This window comes from Entelurus aequoreus, linkage group LG15, assembly GCF_033978785.1.
Source record: "Entelurus aequoreus isolate RoL-2023_Sb linkage group LG15, RoL_Eaeq_v1.1, whole genome shotgun sequence".
NCBI lineage: Eukaryota > Metazoa > Chordata > Actinopteri > Syngnathiformes > Syngnathidae > Entelurus > Entelurus aequoreus.
In genome coordinates, this window is record NC_084745.1 from 49,726,982 (window position 1) to 49,748,033 (window position 21,052).

At 38.3% G+C, this 21,052-nt stretch overlaps 1 protein-coding gene across 1 annotated transcript in view; it reads right to left on the bottom strand.

The window, feature by feature from the left end:
* Positions 1-2,285: 2,285 nt before the first annotated feature.
* Positions 2,286-21,052, bottom strand: part of sh3glb1a (SH3-domain GRB2-like endophilin B1a) — a 28,919-nt gene continuing 10,152 nt past the window's right edge. The window contains exons 5-9 of the mRNA XM_062021696.1: positions 14,486-14,578; positions 11,080-11,169; positions 10,830-10,930; positions 7,617-7,848; positions 2,286-3,146 (exon numbers count right to left, since the gene is read on the bottom strand). Coding sequence (XP_061877680.1) covers positions 3,039-3,146; positions 7,617-7,848; positions 10,830-10,930; positions 11,080-11,169; positions 14,486-14,578 — 624 coding nt within the window. The 3' untranslated portion in view covers positions 2,286-3,038. The remainder of the gene's footprint in view (positions 3,147-7,616; positions 7,849-10,829; positions 10,931-11,079; positions 11,170-14,485; positions 14,579-21,052) is intronic.

Genomic DNA, 21,052 nt, shown 5'->3' on the forward strand with positions numbered 1-21,052 from the left:
GGGAGCTACAATATCTCCTCAGGATGTGAGCACATGCATCAGGAAGACTGACTTGAACGTTACCTTCAATGTACAACACAAGTAAATGAGGAATATTCTTAAAGAAGGCAATGTCCATCCATTTGCTACCGCTTGTCCCTTTTGGGGTCTCGGGGGGTCGCTGGAGCCTATCTCAGCTGCATTCGGGCGGTAGGCGGGGTACACCCTGGACAAGTCGCCACCTCATCACAGGAAGGCAATGTCTCAGACCTTTTATTAGCTCTAAACTGGAACAAAGTGATGTAAATGTGTACTTTTTTGTAAAAACTTTAAACATAAACTCATTTTACAAAACCCAAAAGCAGTGAAGTTGGCACCTTGTGTAAATGGTAAATAAAAAGAGAATACAATGATTTGCAAATCCTTTTCAACTTCAATTGAATAGACTGCAAAGACAAAATACTTAGCGTTAGAACTAAGAAACTTGCAAATATGAGCTCATTTGAAATTTGATGCCTGCAACATGTTTCAAAAAAGCTGGCACAAGTGGCAAACTAGACTGAGAAAGTTGAGGAATGCTCGTCAAACACTTATTTGGAACATCCCACAGGTGAACAGGCTAATTGGGAACAGGTGGGTGCCATGGTTGGGTATAAAAGCAGCTTCCATGAAATGCTCAGTCATTCACAAACAAGGATGGGGCGAGGGTCACCACTTTGTGAAAAAAATGAGTGAGCAAATTGTCCAACAGTTTAAGAACAACATTCATCAACCAGCTGTTGCAAGGAATTTAGGGATTTCACCATCTACGGCTCGTAATATCATCAAAAGGTTCAGAGAATCTATGGAGAAATCGCTGCACGTAAGCCTGTGACTTTCGATCCCACAGGCAATACTGCATCAAAAAGCGACATCAGTGTGTAAAGGATATCACCACATGGGCTCAGGAACACTTCAGAAAACCACTGTCCGTAACTACAGTTGGTCGCTACATCTGTAAGTGCAAGTTAAAACTCTACTATGCAAAGCCAAAGGCATTTATCAACAACACCCAGAAACGCAGTCGGCTCCGCTGGGCCCGAGCTCATCCAAGATGGACTGATGCAAAGTGTAAAAGTGTTCTGTGGTCTGACGAGTCCACATTTCAATTTGTTTTTGGAAACTGTGGACGTCGTGGAAAAGAAACCTCCGGACTGTTACAGGCACAAAGTTTAAAAGCCAGTATCTGTGATGGTATGGGGGTGCAAGCAAGAATGGGAAAGAATTCCACCTGAAAAGCTTCAAAAGTTGGTCTCATCAGTTCCCAAACATTTACTGAGTGTTGTTAAAAGGAAAGGAAAGGCCATGTAACACAGTGGTAATGATGCCCCTGTGACAACTTTTTTGCAATATGTTGCTGCCATGTAAGTCTAAAATAATGATTTGCAAAAAAAATTGAGTTTCTCAGTTTGAAACCATAAATATCTTGTCTTTGCAGTCTATTCAATTGAATATAAGTTGAAAAGGATTTGCAAATCTGTTAATTATTTACGATTTACACAACGTGCCAACTCCAGTGGTTTTGGGTTTTGTAGTTGTGAAAGGATGTTATTTTAGCTTCCTCCTCATAGATGGTCTGTATTAATACAAAGGTTAACTTGACACTTAGAGGCAAAACTCAAAAAATGTGAATATCGTGCAACGGTTTGTTTATTCCAGCAATTAGATTTACAAGGTGACATTAATATATAGCATAGGCTCATAACATGCAACTTAATACATTTCGAGCCTTCTTTTGATATAACTTGGATGATGGCTGACAGCTTATAAAACCCCCAAATCTCAGGAAATGTGTGTTTTCAAAAACTGTATGCCATGATCACCAAAATTATAACAAATAAAGGCTTGACATATCTCACTTTGCATGTTTATATTTATTAAGTTAGTTTCACATTTGAAGTTGAATGGACTTGTGCACGATATTCTAATTTTTTTTTTTAGTTACACTTGTATACATAATTATGTTCATTATTGTGGTTACCAATATTGTTTAGTTCAACAATAACACACCCACAAGTAGTATTACTGTATGTACATTTTAGATCATCTTTAGAGAAGTTGATACAGCTTCATAGTACATTTTGCAGTGTTCTTCTGCCACCTGCTGGCTTCTTAGGCTAGCATCACAAAAAGAGCAACAACCTTTGAACTGTAAAAGTGTTAGTATAAATAAAATCTAAAGTAAGGTTTTTTTCTTCATTTTTTTAATGTTTCCATGTCACCAATCATAAAGCAAGGAGTGTTATGATATACTTGAGGCTCCAACATTGTAAAGACAGCATTTTTATTTGTACATTGGGATGCAACTGCGATGCAAGGTAAACTAATGAGTAAAGTCAATAAACAGGTCATATGATATATACTGATATAAGTATTTGCCAAGAACACACCCAGTAATAACTTATTCTTATAAAGAAGCTTTTGGTTGACAATTTCCTACAAATATGTAAATTTGAGGTTTCCAATTAGCAATAACTTAAACATAAAATAACAGTATTCCATACAAAAAAAGGAATAAAAGTTGACCATCTTAATACTGTTGGTGTATTTAGTAATTTAATGTCTTCAAGTGCTTACATGATCTCCTCGGTCATCAAAACGTTTTTATTTTTATCACTGTGGTAAAAACCTATTTATGCTTAGGTTATCCATTGTGCCAAAAGGTAATCAGATATCAAAAAAACTTAATAATCAGCATCAATGTGCACTTTAAGATGAAGATGGATTGCAGAAAAAAAGTAAACCAATATACTTTCCCCTAGCAGAAAAAAACCTTAACTTCTAAGGTGTTTAAGGCAATGTAAACAAAAACAAACGTACGGAAAAGTCTGGGAGATGTTCTGGCACGTCACATCAAAAATACAAAAAGGTAAGGCATGTTTGTGAAATGTAAGGCGGTTGCAACCAGCTATATTTCCTCTCCAGTCCATCAAATGCAACCTTCTTGTTCAAACTGACACAACTGAATCATAGAGAAAGCGATGACATGAGATCACACCTGGAGGTGTTATTTGTGGGGTTCAGTTAAGTAGCTCCAGGTAGGTGATTGGCACTTTACCCTTTTGGTTGGCTCGCTCCCCCATCAGCCAGTCTGAATCCATGCCTGGGACGCTACTGACTGTGATCACCTGCGAACACAAAGACTGTTTATTGCACACACTCTCAAGCAGTCCATTCGGATTCTTGGGGTGACGATTTGATTGAGAATCAATTCTCTGTTCAACACAATTCTCCATCCATTTAACTTTGACAAATTGTACACCAACCACCTGATTACACACAAATGTGTCATTAAGATGACCCAAACTGCGAAATCTGTCTAAGAATGCCATCTCACAAATTGAATATGCACCAGAATTTACTATATTCTTATTTGGCATAAGTTCCAAAAGTAGTTTTTGTGTACCGTATTTTCCAGACTATAAGGCGCACTTAAACTCCTTTCATTTTCTCAAAAATCGACAGTGCGCCTTATAACCCGGTGCGCCTAATGTACGGAATAATTCTGGTTGTGCTTAGGAGAAGTAATTCTATTTGGTACATGGTGTAATGATACGTGTGACCAGTAGATGGCAGTCACACCACTACCCACTTATCCAAAGTGGGCTGGCTCAGGGTGGAGGACAGAGTAAAACAACTTGCACTGAGCCTAGTCTATAAAAGTACATGTCAAACTACTTTCATAACGTAAATGACCGCCATAACCACAACACCAGGGGGAGCTCCACAAACCACGTTAAACCCAGATTCCGATCCAACAAAGGTCTTAACTCATTCTCCTTCTATGCCACATCAATATGGAATGCACTCCCAACAGGTGTAAAAGAAAGTGCATCTCTATCCTCCTTCAAAACTGCACTAAAAGAACACCTCCAGGCAACTACAACCCTAGACTAACACCCTCCCCCCACCACATCCCACCTCCCCGGATTGTAAATAATCAAATGTATATACTTGTTCTTATGCTTCCTGAACTCACTATGTTCACTGCTTGCAGTACATATCCTACCAAGTCAGAGCTATGTATACTGTTACAATGTCCACTTGGGACCCATAACCTCCCTGCTTGGCACTCAGCAACAAAGGGTTGGAGTTGGGGGTTGAATCACCAAAATGATTCCCGGGCACGGCGCCGCTGCTGCCCACTGCTCCCCAAGGGGATGGGACAAATGCAGAGGACAAATTTCACCACATCTAGTGTGTGTGTGTGACAATCATTGGTACTTTAATCTTTAATTTCTCAGATGATATAATTGTTGATGACTGAAGTGCGGATAGCAAACAAACCTAACCCCCCACCCAACCCCCTACACATCCCACCGCCCGGATTGTAAATAATGTAAATAATTCAATGTATATACTCTGATGATTAACTTGTGTGACGACTGTATTGCGCTGATAGTATATATTTATACCATGAATTGATTAATGTGGACCCCGACTTAAACAAGTTGAAAAACTTATTCGGGTGTTACCATTTAGTGGTCAATTGTACGGAATATGTACTGTACTGTGCAATCTACTAATAAAAGCTTCAATCAATCAATCAGATACGTGCAGACTGCAATATGACGCCAGTAAACACCAAAACTTTAAAGGCCTACTGAAAGCCACTACTACAGACCACGCAGTCTGATAGTTTATATATCAATGATGAAATCTTAACATTGAAACACATGCCAATACGGGCGGGTTAACTAATAAAGTGCAATTTAAAAATTCCCGCCACACTTCCGGTTGAAAAACTCCTATGGATATGATTTATGCGCGTGACGTCACAAAATCCACGGAAGTGGTTGGACCCCGTCGAACCCGATACAGAAACCTCTTGTTTTCTTCGACAAAATTCCACAGTATTCTGGACATCTGTGTTGGTGAATCTTTTGCAATTTGTTTAATGAACAATGGAGGCTGCAAATAAGAACGTTGTAGGTGGGATAGATCGGTGTATTAGCGGCTAAGTACAATACTTAAAGCAACACAACAAGGACTAGCAGACGCCTAGCCCATGCTTGCCGCCAAACCCACGGATGAAGTCCTTCGTCGCGCCGTCGATCGCTGGAATGCAGGTGAGCACGGCTGTTGATGGTAAGATGAGGGCTGGCTGGCGTAGGTGGAGCGCTAATGTTTTTATCATAGTTCTGTGAGGTTTCAGGCACAACACCGGTTGCTAAATTAGCCTTAGCGTCGTTAGCAACAGCATTGTTAAGCCTTACCAGGCTGAGAATTTTTAACCGTGTAGTTACATGTACATGGTTTAATAGTATTGTTGATCTTCTGTCTATCCTTCCAGTCAGGGATTTATTTATTTTGTTTCTATCTTCATTTGAGAACGATGCTATCATGTTAGTTCAGTAGCTAAGTGTGTCACCGATGTATTGTCGGGGAGATAAAAGTCACTTTAAATGTCCATTTCGCGTGCTCGACTCTCATTTTCAAGAGGATATAGTATCCGAGGTGGTTTAAAATACAAATCCGTGATCCACAATAGAAAAAGGAGAGAGTGTGGAATCCAATGAGCCAGCTTGTACCTAAGTTACGGTCAGAGCGAAAAAAGATACGTCCATCACTGCCTCTCTAATCCTTCACTGTAATGTTCCTCATCTACAAATCTTTCATCCTCGCTCAAATTAATGGGGTAATCGTCGCTTTGTCGCTCCGAATCTCTCTCGCTCCATTGTAAACAAAGGAAAATTGTGAGGAATATTGCCTCCTGTGACGTCACGCTACTTCCGGTACAGGCAAGGCTTTTTTTTATCAGCGAGCAAAAGTTGCGAACTTTAGCGTCGATTTTCTCTACTAAATCCTTTCAGCAAAAATATGGCAATATCGCGAAATGATCAAGTATGACACAGAATGGATCTGCTATTTCCGTTTAAATTAAAAAAATTCATTTCAGTAGGCCTTTAAATGTTCCATTGAGAATATAGAACATTACACACGGCACTCAAAAATCTGTCAAAATGTTTTAGTAAAACTTTGGTAAACTTTGAAGCCGCACCGCTTGATGGATTGTCGAAGCATTACGGCTATCCAAGCCGGACGTATGGCACCCATGAGCAGACATGTTAACCGGCGTTTTGTTTCGAAATATTATGTAAAACTAACTTTTCTTACCTTCTGGTACCTGCTGATGTGTATTTGGGATCTGCATAAATCCTGAACATTTGTGCACGTCCGCCTTTGTAGTCCGTGCCGACAATGTAGTCGATAAGCTTCTTCTTATTCTCTATCTTCACTGCAAAAACTGACATTTAAGTAAGATTAAATATCTCAAATAAGGGGGATAATTGCTTATTTTCTGTCTGATAAGATAATTGTTCTCACTAAGCAGATTTTATGTTAGAGTGTTTTACTTGTTTTAAGTGTTTTGGTCCTAAATGATCTCAGTAAGATATTACAGCTTGTTGCTGAGATTTGATGACCTATATTGAGTAAAACATGCTTGAAACTAGAATATCAACTGTTGCAAAGCTGTGTAATCAACACTCAAGTATAAAACTACTTTTTTAAAGTAATAATTTCTTACTTCAAGCATGAAATAAAAAATCATGATGTCGAGCGCATATTATTATGTCAAGATAATGGCATTAGCATTTACTTAATTTAAGAAAAAATTTCAACATATTGAGCAAAAAGGTTTTTTTTTTCTACCAAGAAAAGTGCACTTGTTATTAGTGAGAATATACTTATTTTAAAGTATTTTTGGGTTCATTGAGGTTAGCTAATTTTACTTGTTTTGGAAAGTCTTGACAAGCCGAATTTTCTTGTTCTATTGGCAGATAATTTTGCTTAGTTCAAATAAAATAACCCTAATTTTTGTATTTTTTATTCTTGTTTTTTAACACTGACTTTTTGCAGTGTTCTTGTTATGGGGCGTAAAGTTCTAACTTCAAATGTCAGTAGACTCACTATGAAAGTGCTAAAACTACCAATGTAGTGGGTTACCATAATTCACCCAAGGAACTTCAGTTATTAGAGAGTTCCGGTCGGACAGTTTTTCTCGGGACACATTTCCGGCGATGTTGTTGCACTAGTGAGCCACGGATGAGGAGATGCTGCTCCGTTATTGATTGAAGTAAAAGTCTGAATGTCATTAAAACAGTCAGCTCCATCTTTTGACACTTCTTCCACTCCCGTCCTTGCACGCTATACCGCTACAACAAAGATGACGGGGAGAAGACGCTGCCGAAGGTGAGCCACGTAAATAAGACCGCCCACAAAACGGCGCATCCTGAAGCGACTGTCAGAAAGCGACTTGAAGATGATCTGTAAAACATCATCTATGCAACATTTTGACCAAAGAACCACCATTACATGTTATGTAGACCACAAGGAAGTCTTTTACATTTAGAAAACAAATCATAATATGACCCCTTTGATGCGCCTTATAATACGATGCGCCTTTTGTATGAAAATAGACCTGACTAGACCAGCTCATGGCAGTGCGCCTTACAATCCGGTGTGCCCTATGGTCCGGAAAATACGTTAATCCCGTGAACTACCTGGGCCTCCAAAACTCACATTGGGCAATTAGCTCCTCAGCATGGGCAAAGAAATTGCAAATAACTATTTCACAACAAGCTACAATAGCTCACCTCATCAGCCAGCAGGGAAAGTTCACTGCTGCTCGCGGCGTCGTAGTCGTACAGGACTCTCGCTTTGCGGCTGCCGCTGGAGCTTCGCAATTCGCTGAAGCCGCCTGACGTGGCTGAGCCCCCACGGCTTGACGGGCTGGGCAGGGAGGCCGACACCGCTATGGTGGGCACTGAGATGCTGGCCCCGTCTGACACAGACGACTGGTTGTTGTTGGAGAACGATGAAGGAAAACTGAGGGGAGTTAAAGAAAGAGGCGCAGGATGAAGGATCTGCCAACGTTTGGAGTTTGCAATCTGGTAGTTTAGTTTTGCTCCGCCAATGTAAATTGAGATTTGTTTCCAACACCAGCGGGGTGTCTTGATACAACCGTTTCCCTTAGCCTTGAGTATGGGCTGACGCCAATACTGAACCCATATGATATCAGTACTTATCATATGCATATATTTACATTTTGTAGTGTGGAATGCTAGAAAAGGGTTGATCAAGTGAAATTACTCAGGTCTTGCTCCAGAGGGGACTTTTTGGCACTGTTTTGAAAAAGTGTGTTTGGGCAACCCTCATTTCCTTATTGAACACAATACCTGCAATTATTATTAACAACGCAGGCATCATTTAATAAGAACTTGAAAAAACGGCCTTAAAAATGGAAATCAGTTTATAGGCGACTGGTATAAATAAAATGGATGTGTTAAAAGTGTATATTTTAAAATATGTATTTCATCAATTGTTTGATGTATTTGTGTAAAGTACGAGGTACATTTGTATGAGCAAACTAGCAGTACCTTTGGCACTGAAACATTGTTAATCTGTGCGCTATGTTTTCAGTATGTTTGTAATAATAACAATTTGCCGAAGGACTGGAGATGGAAATTAGCAATTGTCAATAATCTCACATATTTACATGTCAAATGTAAATATGTGAGATGTAAATATGAATTGTCCCTTTTTTAAAATCAACTACTGTATTTTTCGGAGTATAAGTCGCTCCGGAGTATAAGTCGCACCGGCCGAAAATGCATAATAAAGAAGGGAAAAAACATATATAAGTCGCACTGGAGTATAAGTTGCATTTTTTGGGGAAATGTATTTGATAAAAGCCAACACCAAGAATAGACATTTGAAAGGCAATTTAAAATAAATAAAGAATAGTGAACAACAGGCTGAATAAGTGTATGTTATATGAGGCATAAATAACCAACTGAGAATGTGCCTGGTATGTTAACGTAACATATTATGGTAAGAGTCATTCAAATAACTATAACATATAGAACATGCTATACGTTTACCAAACAATCTGTCACTCCTAATCGCTAAATCCCATGAAATCTTATACGTCTAGTCTCTTACGTGAATGAGCTAAATAATATTATTTGATATTCTACGCTAATGTGTTAATAATTTCACACATAAGTCGCTCCTGAGTATAAGTCGCACCCCCGGCCAAACTATGAAAAAAAACTGCGACTTATAGTCCGAAAAATACGGTAAAACTACCCAAACAGAGAAATAATATTGGTAGGAAAACACTAACCTATTTATTATTAACCTTCTGGAATGGATTTATGCTGTCTTTAATTTGAAGTGGAGAGGCAATTTTATTCTGGCGACACTTAGTGGTCACAATAAATAATCAAATGAAGCTCAGCAACTTGAATGATGCAGACATGTTTGTTATTGGATACTTTGTAATACGCGGCTGTCTTGGAAATGTTGTATCTATAAGTAATATGCAACCATAATATTTGATACTTGACAAATGTGTCTATGAATGTTCTCATTCATCCAGGTCAGTGTTATCTCAGGGCATTCCATCGATGGCAACTGGACAGTTTGGTTTGTCTTGGAAGACGTTTCATCAGTTCATGCTCCTAGACTTAGATTGGTCCGATCTAGTCCTAGCCTTAGATTGGTCCGATCTAGTCCTAGACTTAGATTGGTCCGATCTAGTCGTATATTTAGATTGGTCCGATCTAGTCGTATACTTAGTTTGGTACGATCTAGTCTAGTGCCAAAACCCCAAATATCTTTACTGCAAAACCAGGAGGGTGTACTTGGGCAAGGATGCTTTAATGCAAACAAGGCAATCCTACTGTCAAAGCTAATGGCAGTCGTTGAAGTGTAATTTCCCCTCGTTAGCATTGAGGTACTGTGTGGCAGGACAAACGCTGTGGATTGACTACCACCAGTACAAAATAGTCGGAATCCCCCGCCTAAGTATTCCATTCAATTGTAAACAAATAATACAAATGGCATACTGGTCCCCTTCTGTGACCAAAATGTTTTTAACTCCTGTTATTTGTCGGAAGCTAAATTGCAGAGTTTTGGCAAAAGCCGCTAGACTTCATCTGACCAATCTAAGTCTAAGACTAGATCTGACCAATCTAAGTCTACGATCATGAACTGATGAAGACTACTTGGATGAGAGGCGAAATGTCTTCTAAGACAAACCAAACAGCCCAGGTGCGATCGATTGAACGCCCTGAGATGACAAATGTATTTTAGACTTTGATCATTGAAGGACACTTATTACGTATGTCTACCTTGTGTGCTATTGTGTGCTAAGCTGTTAGCTCCTAGCAGCCTATAGCCTACCATGTTTATCTTTTGTAAAGAACTTCACTAAAATAATGTGCTTATTGGAGGACATTTAACTGGCTGTCATCAAGCTTTGCACAAGTAAACGCACTGCTTATATTGGAGAGCTAAAGAACTTCACTAAAATAATGTGCTTATTGGAGGACATTTAACTGTTCACTGGCTGTCATCAAGCTTTGCACAAGTAAACGCACTGCTTATATTGGAGAGCTTATATCGGAGTTTAAGCCAATACAACCAGATACTTGTTTTCTTTGTTGATATCAACACCGGATCGAGACACCCCTAAGCACCAGAACGTGTGATGTTTGCGTTTTTCAAAATAGCTGTGTTTGTATGGATATGGCCTGAAAAGAATGTGTAGAGGCTGAGTCCTGACAGCTGATTGGATGAGCGAGTAAAGGCAAGGCAAGTGTGTGGGTGCGGGTGAGAGAGAAGGCAGCATGTTGAGAAATGCGCAAATGTTATTCTGGCGTGGTTGCAGCCGACAGCCACCTGTTTGTTTCAATAAAAAGGTATTGTTGACCGACAACCTCCTTGTCATCCTTTCAATGTCCAGACAAAAATTACAGTATTTTACATCTACACAATTTCCACAGTCTCCTGCATGACTTTACCTGCCCAGCTGCTTCTGTAGATCCACCATGTACTGGTAACATTGTGCGTAGTACGTGGTCTGAGCCTCCACAAAGTCATTCAAGCAGCGTAGGTGGTGTGCCTGGTGCCATACAAAGAACAAATGTGAGACTATCTTTAAGTGATGCAAAAACAATTCTCTTGTGGGAGCTAGGGATTAAAAACAAGAAGTATGTTGCGTGACTAAGCTTGAGTTTGACACATTGTGTATCTGCAAGCTGGGGTACACACATGGGTGCTGCTGACGCCTTCCAGCAGCAGTCGGGTGATCTCAGCCTGCCGGTCGAATTCGCTCTGAGTCATCCTCAACTCCTGTTCCGCCTGTGGGAGAAAGAGAGAGAGAGAGAGCGTAAAAGTGATTTTTAGAGGATTGTAATATGCAGCTTCAGAAAGGCCTCCTAATGGTAATGGCACTGCAAACCAAAAAGGACGCAGTTGTTACCGCATGGAAAGAAGAAAAACAATTGAGTTTGCTGCAAGGTAGGAAATGATCACAACAGACTGTCATGATCATGTATATGTGAATATGGGATACCACAAGCTAAAATGTAAAAAACAAAACAAGTGAAAGGAATCCACACAGACTTGTGACTTGTAAAGTACAACAAAGAGTGCTGTGTTGTCCCAGACTGACTGTTCCTGTCCTGATAGTACACACATGGAGTGACATCTGTGTTTACAGATTGGACTTTATCGATGTGGGTCCAAGTGTGACTGCACATATCACCACTTGGGGACCTTTGGTGTGTGTGTTTTTTTTTTTTTTTTGATTCAAACATGGCTCCAACATTCCACTCACCTAGGTCACTTCCTCTGCTCACATCTGCTGCTTTGCGATTTAAAAACAGTGACAGAAGTTAGAGTTACAGCTGTTGTGTACTCACATTGTGTGCGCCTGTGCCATATCCTAACTTGTAATAAGTTGTCAAAACATTCTTCTTTTCTTTCTATTCTTCTTTTTTATTATATACGTTTTAGGCAATTGCGAATTAGCCTTAGGCTAAAAACACAAAGGATTTATCTGTGTACATAATGTTTATTATCTGTCCCTATTAAACATCATACTATTGATAGTTTAACATTGTCAACACAATATTTAAATTAGTTCTTTACTCTCTTTCATTACATACAATTGTTGGATCAAAACAAAGTAAATAGTACACAATAACCATCTACTACTAATTTAAATCCTTTGGTTTTTACCCTAAAAAAACCCCCTCCTGTGTCCTTGGAATTATTCACAGTTTGTAAACAGTAACAAAATTAGGAAAAATATTTTGAGAAAGTGAAAATATCGACCTAATCACTGTAGTGTGGGTTACATAGTGATACTACCCTTGTTATCGACATAACCAATTTATGAAAAAATCAGACTCCTCTTAATAACGTGTCGTGTACTGACTGCGACGATGCTGACACACCAACATCTGTTACGTTATCCTCTCTCTAGACCACGCCTGTCAAACTCAAGGCCCGGGGGCCAGATCCGGCCCGACACATCATTTAATGTGGCCCGCGAAAGCCTTGAAATAATGTGCATACTTCATCTTTCTTACTACCGTATTTTTCGGACTATAAGTCGCAGTTTTTTTCATAGTTTGGCCAGGGGTGCGACTTATACTCAGGAGTGACTTATGTGTGAAATTATTAACACATTCCCGTAAAATATCAAATAATATAATTTAGCTCATTCACGTAAGAGACTAGACGTATAAGATTTCATGGGATTTAGCGATTAGGAGTGACAGATTGTTTGGTAAACGTATAGCATGTTCTATATGTTATAGTTATTTGAATGACTCTTACCATAATGTGTTACGTTAACATACCAGGCACATTCTCAGTTGGTTATTTATGCCTCATATAACGTACACTTAATCAGCCTGTTGTTCACTATTCTTTATTTATTTTAAATTGCCTTTCAAATGTCTATTCTTGGTGTTGGGTTTTATCAAATAAATGTCCCCAAAAAATGCGATTTAAACTCCAGTGCGACTTATATATGTTTTTTCCCTTCTTTATTATGCATTTTCGGCCGGTGCGACTTATACTCCGGAGCGACTTATACTCCGAAAAATACGGTAAATGTTTTCATTGTTTCCATTTTGACAGAAAAAAAATTATGTAATACAGTACATTAAATTGTATACGTTTTAAACTTTGATATATATACAAATATTCAATTGTTATTGTTGTGAATCTTTGGGCATCTAGCCATTCGATTCTTGAGGTGAGGATTTGATTCATAATTGATACTCGATTCAACGCGATTCAAACTGATTTTTGCAATGTATTATAATAACTAGTGTATACAACCCCTTTCCCCATTTTTTTGTATATATTGTTTTTCAAATCACCTGACATGTATACTGTGTATATGTACTTAATTTATTAAAAATGTTTTAGTTTTTTTTTTGTATACATGTTACAGGTTAAATATCTTTTATTATTGAATGTATCAAATGTGATGAATATTAAATGGTCCACAATGGAAACAAGCCTTTTGGCTTTTTGTGCCATCCATTTGCCTTTTTAAAGCATTACATGGATTAAATTCTTTAAGATGTCAATAAACTTCTCAATCAATCAATCAACGAAACAGCTTACAGGTTTCAACCTCCTTTTGGTTGCTGATGTATGACACATACACGCACCAAGTGCAAGCATAGAGATGGGCAAATATTTTTTTAATTAATTTGTCAAAAAAACAAAAATTGGATTTTTGAAAATTACACAAAAAAAACGGAAATTTTTGGCACCCCTAATTATATAAACGTATGATAGTTTGTAAAAATAACAATAAATACTTAAATATCTGCTTGTCACCTTGACTTACGATTTCAAAGCAAGTTATCCATCAATATGTACATACACAAATCAAATAACCAAATGCAAAGGTAATAATATAATGAAGCAATTATACTTTTATATTCTTACATTCACTGTTACAAGCGGCCCTCTGAGGGCAGCCATGACTGCGATGTGGCCCTCGACGAAATCGAAAACAACTCTTATTAATCTACTTTATAATTTCCTGTTAACATTTTCTTATTTTCTGCTGTAACGTGCTACCATTTACACTTCTTAAAATGTACAAAGCACTTATTTCTTGGTGTTGTTTAAAGCTAGCTTAGCGGTTAGCTTTTCTTTTGGCGTGCCTGCTCCCTCTGTTAGAAGGGATTGGCGTGTGTGATCGACATTAAATCGTCAACGGCGGTCAAATACTTTTTCACGAAAATCCGTTGATACTGATAGGTAGCGGATTGATCGGCACATCTCTACTTTTTATACTTAGTATCTGTACAAATTTTGTCGTGTTATATTTGCACTAAGCACATTTACATGAACTTAACATGTGAATAGGTTGCAGCTGAAAACATTTGTATCGACCAATCATATTGTATGGGTTGGATCACATGAAAAAACAAACAACAGTGCAGAAAAGGGAAGTCCAAATGTGCCATATTTGTTCATTGGCAACCATGTGACTTTATACAGAAGCACAGGCTTGTGTAGCTTTCCTTCCTTAAAAAAGAATATTGCCTCACTTTTTAGAGAAGAAGAATTTCAGTTGGCTGACGGGTAGACACGCACATGTCAAAATAAAACAGTCAAGCGTGAGAGAGTATATACATACCGCAGCTCTCGCATCAGTCATGCGGGCCTTCTTGAGCCTCGTTTTGGCTGCGTCCAGATCCAAGCGCTTGACCTGCAGCAACTTCCGTTCTTTCTGGTTACAAATAAATGAAAACGGAAAATAAGCTTACAGGCTTCAGTTTTCATTCACTGCAGCTGGGAAGAGGGCCACATTTTGTTTTTTTCCCCCCCAGTTGTAAAGCAGTAAGACGACAGTTTCAAACAGAAGTTCCACGCACTGCCTGCGATCCAGATTTGATCACATGTTAGTAGTTACACTCAAACAAAGCATCAGATTATCATTCTTTTCTAGTCAAATTAATCGATTGATCTTTGCAGCCCGAGTTGCAATCGTGTAAAATTGCACTGCATCATATAATATTTTGCCCATGGTTAGCTCACTAGAATAACCAGAACAAAAGGAATCTTCAAACCAAAACGCCCTAAAAAAAGTTACAAAAAAATATACCTTTAAAACTGGCTGAGGCTAAACTACGGAAATGTATAGATCTTGTACACTTTTGGGCCGCAAAATCATGTACAAAAACAACAGGCTGCCCGAAAACGTACAACAATTCTCAAAAAGAGAGATGATATACAATCTCAGGAATAAAATACATTTTGAGCATTTGTGTGCACGCACAGCATTGAAAGCATTTAGTGCAGCTGTATATGGAATTAAACAGCGCAAGGGATTAGGTAAGGAACTTAAACGATGTATAACCTTGGGAGGTATTTGAAGCATATGATATTTGAATGAATGAATGAAATACATTTATTTCGGTCCTATAATCAACCATCAACCATTGTGTGAGACCAGTTTAACAGTACAGATTAGACATATTTAACAATCATACACGTTTACACACAAAAATAAAATAAAATAAAAAGAATAACCGAAAAATGAATAGGCTGAAGCCAAAGTTTATATTTGCCTATCCTATACATTCACTGAAAATTAGATTGCCTAGCACATCAACGTTAAAAAAAATCAATGGGATGAAAGTAATTGTTACTATATTTTATAATTTTCAATTATTTCACCTTTCAAGATCTTCTTAAACCATAACAAAGAACTACATGTCTTCAGCTCATCACTGAGCTTGTTCCACCATTTAACTCCTAAAACTGAAATACATTTGTATTTTATATTCGTTTTTACTTTACCTATTTCAAAAATCAATATCCCTCGTAAATTATAGTTTTCTCCTCTTAATTTAAATAACCTAAGAATACAAGCTGGAAGGCTGTTCTTTACTCGAAACATAATTTCCATTGTTTTTAAAAACCCAAAATCTGAAAATTTTAACACATTAGAACTTATAAATAATGGATTGGTATGTTCAAAGTAGCACGCTTTGTGTATTATTCTAATGACCCTTTTAGGAAGGGTCATTAGAATTAAAAAGTAAAACAAAGAATGGGGCAAGGGTGGATTAAGATAAATTTTGCTTCTTCCGACTCCTTTTTGGACTTGTTGAATTGTTAAATGCAAGTGTGATTGTTTGTTGTGCTGTGCATTTTTCTAACATCATCCTAATAAATAAATTGATTGGAAAAAAATAAAAACCTCAAGTTTGTCATACAGTCACAGGTTTTTTAATATTTACTTTATTTTTACACTTGTATGTCAATTAAGATTAAGAATGTATTTCTGTCAATCAAATTCATCACAAGGTTGCTGGGAATTAAATTCAATTAACCCCAATTTAATCTTGATTTTTAATACAGCGGAAGATGAATGCCCCATAAGAAGATAGAGAAAAAGAAGAAGCTTATGACTACGGCGTCAGCACGGACTACAATTGCGGACGCGCTCACATTTTCAGGACTTATGCAGATCCCAAATATGGATCAGCAGGTACCAGAAGGTAAGAAAAGTTGCTTTTGCATAATATTGTGAAACAAAACGCCAAATATGTCTGCTAATAGGTGCCATTTTGCGGTTCTTATACACACACCATAATAATACTCGTATGTTTAATGCGCCGACAATCCATCAAGCAGTGCGGCTTCATAGCTTACCAAAGTCGTAATAAAACATTTTGACAGATTTTTGAGTGTCCTGTGTAATGTTCTATATTCTCATTGGAACATTTAAAGTTTTGGTGTTGTTTACTGGCATCATATTGCAGTCTACATGTATCTCTTATGTATGACTGCCATCTACTGGTCACACTTATCATTACACTATGTACCAAATAAAATTGCTTCAAGGTCCAACCAGAATTATGCCGTACATACATCGAAGGTGAGCCACGTAAATAAGACCGCCCACAAAACGACTGTCAGAAAGCGACTTGAATAGGGATGATGTTTGATAAGGAATTATCGAGTTCGAGCCTATTATCGAATCCTCTTATCGAACCGATTCCTTATCGATTCTCTTATCGAGTCCAGATAGGTTGTTGTATATGGAAAAAAACACACAATATTTGGTTTAACAAAAGCTCACTTTTATTATATAATAAAATAATAAAATCTAATAAATAAATAAATATTGACTGTTACCCACCTAAAAAAATAAAATAAAATAAATAAATATTGACTGTTGTTACCCAAAGTATATTAAGTGGGATTTTTCAGAGAAACAAATATATACAGTAACACAAAAACAACCTGTCTCTGTGATCACTATAGGTGTATAAATAATAATATAGTGTTAAATAAAATCAGTCCCTTGGACACAAAACTGAAAATAATACAGCTCTCCAAAAAGTGCACTTCTGCTGCTATTTGACATAACTGTTTGTTATGATGCTTTGACATTTTTGCACTTTATTTCTTTATTGAAAGAACATTCTATGAAGAGAAAAGTTCTTTGCAAATGTGGTTACAATGCTAATAAATTAAAAGTTAAAGCTAAAAAAAGAAATACACTTTATTGAGTTAACATTATTTCTTTATGGGGGAAAAATGTTATGAGCTAGAGAATATAACAACTACACGACCCAGCATGCAACGGGAGTTACGAGCATGCGCGGTAGCCCCGAAAAGTGTTGCATGTTGCCACGCTGTGAAAGTAAACGTCAAGAACTCAGCCAACACAACAAAAAATGAATCCAAGATGGCCGACAGCACTGTCTTTTGTTTGTCTGCTTGTCAAAGTGGTCTGAATTTCTATCTGTTTTAATTTATTTCTTAGCCAATTTAAGTAAATTGTACTAGTTTTAAGCGTAACAATTGATGAATGAAGGCTTACTTCCAAAAAGTGGCATTTCTGACTGCTTTTGTTGGATTTGGAAATCTGGAGTCCTTTGACCTGCTGCAGCCAGGAGATGTTTTGCTAGCTGAAATTTTGGCCTTCCACCTGCCACAGCCCGGATCTATCCTGGCCCCAGCTTGGCCTTCCATTGCCTACAGACTAGGTCTGCGAACTTCATCTTGGCCTTCCACTGCCTACAGACAGGATCTGCTAGCTGCAGACCGGATCTGCTAGCTTCATCCTGGCCTTCCATCTGCCACAGCCTGGATCTGCTAGCTTCATCCTGGCCTTCCATATGCCACAGCCTGGATCTGCTTGCTTCATCTTGGCCTTCCATCTGCCACAGCCTGGATCTATCCTACTCTCAGTTTGGCCTTCCACTACCTACAGTCTGGGTCTGCTAGCTGCATCTTGGCCCTCCATCTGCCACAGCCTGGCTCTAACCTAGCCCTAGCTTGGCCTCTCACTGCCTACAGACTGGGTCTGCTAGCTTCATCTTGGCCTTCCATCTGCCACAGCCTGGCTCTAACCTAGCCCCAGCTTGGCCTCTCACTGCCTACAGACTGGGTCTGCTAGCTCATCTTGGCCTTCCATCTGCCACAGCCTAGATCTATCTTAGCCTCAGACGGACTAAGGCTGGGCCTCTGCTAGCCTTAGCTTGGCCTTCCAACTGCTGTAGCCTGGACATCTGAACTTTGAATATTGGACCTGGGTAGGTAGTAAAACAATTTAACAATGACTTTGACAAAAGCTCTGTATTTAATATTAATGCTTTTTCCTGGACTTGTTTTCTGCAGTTGTAGTGGGGTACCTGACCAGGTGCTCCACCAACCTTTAACTCTACCGAACGCAATAACAATCACCTGGTCCTACGAAACTACAGCATTTACACAAAGCTTATTGATATCTACATGTGGGTCAGTGCTAAATAATTCTAACCAGCTTCATTTATGGTGTATTTCTGTGTTAAATAGATGTTTTTCTCCTTCTGAAATTACTCATTTTGACATTGTCAAGCCAAGTAATGTTGTCATCGGGTTACCTTGCCATATGAAACGAAACATTTTTATATTGCTCTTACTTCTTCTATCAGGCAATGTGCAACCAAATCCAGGCCCAGCTTTGTACAACATCAGTACTCCTGATGAATTTAGAGCTAGGTCAGGTCTTGGTTTAATTCATTCAAATATTAGAAGTCTACTGCCAAAATTAGACTTAGTCAAAATCTGGATTCAAACAACCAATATTTATCTTATCAGAAACCAAAGCAGTCTCTGACAAGGACATTGCTATAAATGGATATAATGTCTTCCGATGCGATCGTCCTCGAAAAGGTGGAGGAGTGGCTATGTATATAAAAAACAAATTTAATGTTACCTTATTATCATCACTGTCAATCACTAAACAATTTGAACTCCTTGCCCTGCAGCTTGAATTCTCACATGGCCAACCTCTCGTAATTGTAGGCTGTTATAGACCTCCCTCTGCCTCCACTGAAGCTCTTGCCTCGCTTGAATCCTTTATGAGTGGGTTAAAAGCTAGTGAACTTCTGTTGGTTGGTGATTTAAATTTTGACTGGTTGACTTCCTCTTCTGATAACCTTAAAGCTGTATGCAACTCACTAAACTTAACTCAATTAATCACTTCCCCAACTCGACCCAATACTAAAAACTCCTCAAAATCATCTTTACTTGATCTAATTCTAACCAACGCTCCCCATAAGTACACTGGCACTGGGGTGTTTGCCAATGACTTGAGTGACCATTGTACAATTGCAGCTGTAAGAAACTGCAAGCTACCAAAATCAAAACCCACTATTACATGCAAAAGAAATATTAAAAACTTTTGCCTCCCAGCTTTTATATACGATTTAGCTGCCTTTCAGTGGAACAGAGTTGCTTTAATTGATGATATTGAGATAGCGTTGAAATACTTTTATAATGAATTTCAACGTATAGTCAATAAACATGCTCCCTTTCGAAAACTTAGAGTTAAAGGTCGAAATAATCCCTGGTTTTCCTCTGCAATTGGAAACCTTCTCAAAGAGAGAGACGTTGCTTGGGCCAGGGCTCGAAAAACAAAGACAGAGGCTGACTGGCTTAGCTTTCGCCAGCTTAGAAATAAATGTACTTCGCTTGTTAAGAGGGCCAAGTCTGATTTTTACCTGCATGAATGCAAAAAACATATAAATGATCCCAAAAAGTTTTGGCAAACCATAAAAGCTTCTTTAAATCATGTGACAACAAATGACTTTCCAAGTCCTTTAATTACTCAATCTGGTACTTTGTCTGATAAGACAACTATATCAAATTGTTTTAATGAGTATTTTGTTTCTGCCGGATCCTTGTTTGAGTCGTTGTATCCTCAATTGTCAAATGTTGGTTTAACTAATGTTAATATACCAAATACACCACAGGCTGTAAATAGACGCAGCACCTGCACTTTTGAGTTCACACCTGTATCAATATCCGAGGTAAACAGTGCACTAAAGAGCCTGGACACAACTAAAGCAGCAGGACCTGACCAAATTGAACCCTTTTTCTTAAAATTGGCTGCTGATTTTGTTGCTGAGCCTCTCTCGCATATTTTTAACCTAAGTCTAAAAAGTAAAAGCATTCCAAAAATCTGGAAATCAGCCTTTGTTCTTCCCCTGCTAAAAGGGGGTGAACCCACAAATATAAATAATTACAGACCAATTTCTAAATTATGCATTTTAGCAAAATTGTTTGAGAAGATCATCAGTAACCAGCTAGAGGATTTTTTAGAATCAAACAATATTTTATCTCCATTTCAATCTGGTTTTAGAAAACAGCATAGCACTATTACAGCTGCTCTTAAGGTCTTCAATGATTTAATCGAGGCTGTAGACGGCAAGAAATATTGTGTCGCCCTATTTATTGATTTGTCAAAAGCATTTGACACAGTAGACCACAGTCTGTTAATTCAAGCCCTTCATCACGTTGGATTATCTAAAAATGCAGCTGCTTGGTTCACAGACTATCTCTCCAGCAGAACACAACGTGTACAGGTGGCTGGGACCACCTCTTCATTACTGGACATTACCAAAGGCGTTCCACAAGGCTCAGTGCTGGGGCCCATTTTCTATCTACATAAATAATCTTTGTAATAATTTGTCAAATGCAATGTACCATTTTTATGCAGACGACACCATTATTTATTGCTGTTCAACCTCCATCACTCAGGCTTTTGAGTTTTTACAAGTTGCTTTTGATGTCATCCAGGCTCGCTTATTTGATCTTAAATTGGTTTTAAATACAGATAAAAGCAAGGTAATGGTTTTTTCTCATTCAAGGGTGCTACTGGAAAATATTCCAAATATTGTAACATCAAATGGAAACCCTA